The 3,034-nt window shown below is 32.0% G+C and overlaps 1 protein-coding gene across 1 annotated transcript in view; it reads right to left on the bottom strand.

The window, feature by feature from the left end:
* Positions 1-903: 903 nt before the first annotated feature.
* LOC117121129 (MAM and LDL-receptor class A domain-containing protein 1-like) overlaps positions 904-3,034 on the bottom strand; it is a gene marked incomplete at its 3' end in the record, with an annotated part of 23,129 nt that continues 20,998 nt past the window's right edge. Inside the window, exons 12-14 of the mRNA XM_033266230.1 lie at positions 2,720-2,827; positions 1,420-1,566; positions 904-1,251 (exon numbers count right to left, since the gene is read on the bottom strand). Coding sequence (XP_033122121.1) covers positions 904-1,251; positions 1,420-1,566; positions 2,720-2,827 — 603 coding nt within the window. The remainder of the gene's footprint in view (positions 1,252-1,419; positions 1,567-2,719; positions 2,828-3,034) is intronic.

Here is a 3,034-nt window from a genome sequence, read left to right on the forward strand (position 1 = left end):
ATGGTAAATTACTAACCGGGAAATGAGGATTGTATGTTGTTGTTGTTGTTGTTGTTGTTGTTGTTAATAATAAATTATTATTATTATTATTATTATTATTATTATTATTATTATTATTATTATCATTATCATTATTATTATTATTATTATTATAATTATTATTATTATTATTATTGTCATTATTATTATTATTATTATGTTGTAATGATGTTGTTTGTACTGTTCTTTAATATTATTAAAGAGGGCCCCTGAATATCAGTTAACCTACTGGGTTAAATTAGAAGGGTTACCCTCTTTAAAGATGGTTGAAATAAAAAATAAAAAAAATAAAAAAATAAATATCCACTCTGACCCAAGACCCCTGCTACGCGCCTGGTGTTAGCGCCAATGTGTGCCCTTGTGCGGACAGGGGATGTGCCCTCCTCTGAAGCTGGAAACCTTGTTTTTGCAAAATAAATTGATGGAATTTGCTATTATAGTCCTAATCAATAAATTTCTCATCAACCGATATAATCTTAAACATTCTTGGAATTGACATAACATTACTGATGTCGTACACACCCTTCAGTGTGAAATGTGGCTCTCTTTGCAAGCAAATCTAACATCTAAGGAATGAAGAGCTTAGATTGGTACCAGATAAAATAATTTTGTTATCAGCATTAATACATTATGCTAATTTTCATCTTTGTAAGCGCATAAGACAGTGCAAATTATTTCTGTGACAGTCTCTTGAAGTGTGTAAAGCTCCATTTTATCCCATACATAATCAAAATATTGGGGGGATGATACAATGGACCACCCCCCTCCCTTGTCAAATATTGGGGGGATATATCCCCATCCCCCCGGAATCTACGCCTATGTGTTTATGGCTGCGAAGTGTAAGAAGTTGAACGTGTATAATACCATTTCGCACACATGCTCCATCGGTGATCTTGACGTCATCTAAAGCAATATCTCCTGTATAACTACTTCCTGCAATTCCTTCAAACACTATCTGGTAGGCACTACTTGTTTCCACAAAAATTTGTCCACGTCGCCAAATATTTCCTTGCTCGTTTCTTATTGACCACACAGGTGTACCAAGAGTATCTGCTGTATTGACTATGTACACACTCAATGTGTTCACAGTGGCCCCGTACATGTGGTAGAACCACTGGACGCATGTGCCGTGTGTTGCAGGATATGTCATTGTCCAAAGGCGAGCGATGTCGTTGAGGTTTCTCGGACTTGTTTCAATGTATATGTAGAAACCTGTAATCAAATGAAATAAACGTTTTGATTTCATAGAATTTTCTTTTACATCTATTTATAATTGTGTTATCTTGTTTTATTTTATATGCAGATTCTGCAATATTTTCATTGATAATTTTACAATTTTATTTTAGATTTTATGAATGAAAAATGTCAATGTTGTATTACCTTGTAATGTTCCATATGTGTGGTCATACTCAGGGCCAGTACGAGATGAGGGTGTTGATCCAGATGTTCTTATCCAATCAAAGTCATCCGATTCATCTTGTACAAAGTAACAAAGGTTTGGATCTTCGAAATCACATTGGGCTTGATCTAAAGAAATACACAATACAACTATAATTCTTCTATACTTTCCTCTACCAGCAATATTTGATAATGAGTTCCCTATTCCTACCAAAGATCAGCTGAATTTGGTATAAACATTTTGGATAATACAAAATAATCACCTAGTTTCTATATATACTAGTATGAAGTTGAACAGGTATCAACTGCATATATTCACATGTTAATAGTAACTACCAAAACATCTTATATTTGTAGTTTTAAATATTATAATATTACATTATTAGCTTCTTCAAAACTGATTTACTGCATTTGACAGATTCTCATTCAAACTAAAGACGACTTTCTAATACCTGAAAGATTTACAACATGCTTTTAGTTAATAAGTTAATACGTTTTTCTTTGAATACAATAATGTTAATATGTTAAAATTAATTAAAAAATTTAATAAACTGTGTCATTAAATAATACTAGAATATCTGCTTAATGTTAAAATTATTAAATAATAGTCTCTTTTTGTTAATGCTATCTTATTTTCTTTGTCTTAATATCATTAATAACATGAGGACAAAATATACAATATCACATTTGCAAACTTAAACTCATGACTGATGTTCACATCTATCTTAACGTTTGCTGAGTGTTTTTGCTGTTAATTATTTCTTTTTATAAATGTTTAGTAATCTTCCTATTAAACTGCATTCACATCGGATCCGAACATAAATTCGGGTCGCGTTTTTGAAGGCTGAGCTGCAGCGTCCCTGTTTCTTACACACTGATTCGTTTATTAATCGCTTCAGCAGATGTCCCGATCCGAAAATTCGGATTTGGTGTGAATCATGTTAATGCACCTTCAGTCTTGCTTTATTCATATGGCATGATAGAGGATATTTAACAGGTGGTAAACCTATGCGTTCTCACAGAATTTTTGTCATGGTTACTGTTGGTGCACTCCAACATTAAACGTAAAGATAGCCAATAAATAGTAAAAGCTAACAAATAAAATACACTAAAACATACATAATTATGTATCTGTCTAACTGAATTAAATAAAATGCATACTGTCTAATCCTTTTACATGGCATTCATGTATAAAATGTTAACAATGTTCTGCACTCTAGGATAACTATTATATTTAGCTGCATGCGTAATCCACATTTAAGCCTTAACTGTAAAAGCTTACCTCTATTGCATGTTGGTCCAAAAAAACCAGTCATACACTGACAGTTCTCGATACCATAATCCAAAATGACACAAACTCCACCGTTCATGCAGTTAATATCGCAAGTTTCTTCAATTGTAAATTAAACATAGATTAATTAAATACTTTGTTCGTATATGTAGAGTAATATCACTCATCAAAAACAAAAACAAAAAACAAATTATACTACTTGCACGAACACATTTTTCTTTTCTTCAGAAAACAACATTTGTCTATCAGGATTCAAGCTCAAGAGCCTTCGATAGGATTCTGACTTCTAACCAATATATATATATA

The sequence above is a fragment of the Anneissia japonica genome, unplaced genomic scaffold (assembly GCF_011630105.1).
Source record: "Anneissia japonica isolate Jap-2015-1 unplaced genomic scaffold, ASM1163010v1 scaffold708_len118720_cov121, whole genome shotgun sequence".
Taxonomy (NCBI): domain Eukaryota; kingdom Metazoa; phylum Echinodermata; class Crinoidea; order Comatulida; family Comatulidae; genus Anneissia; species Anneissia japonica.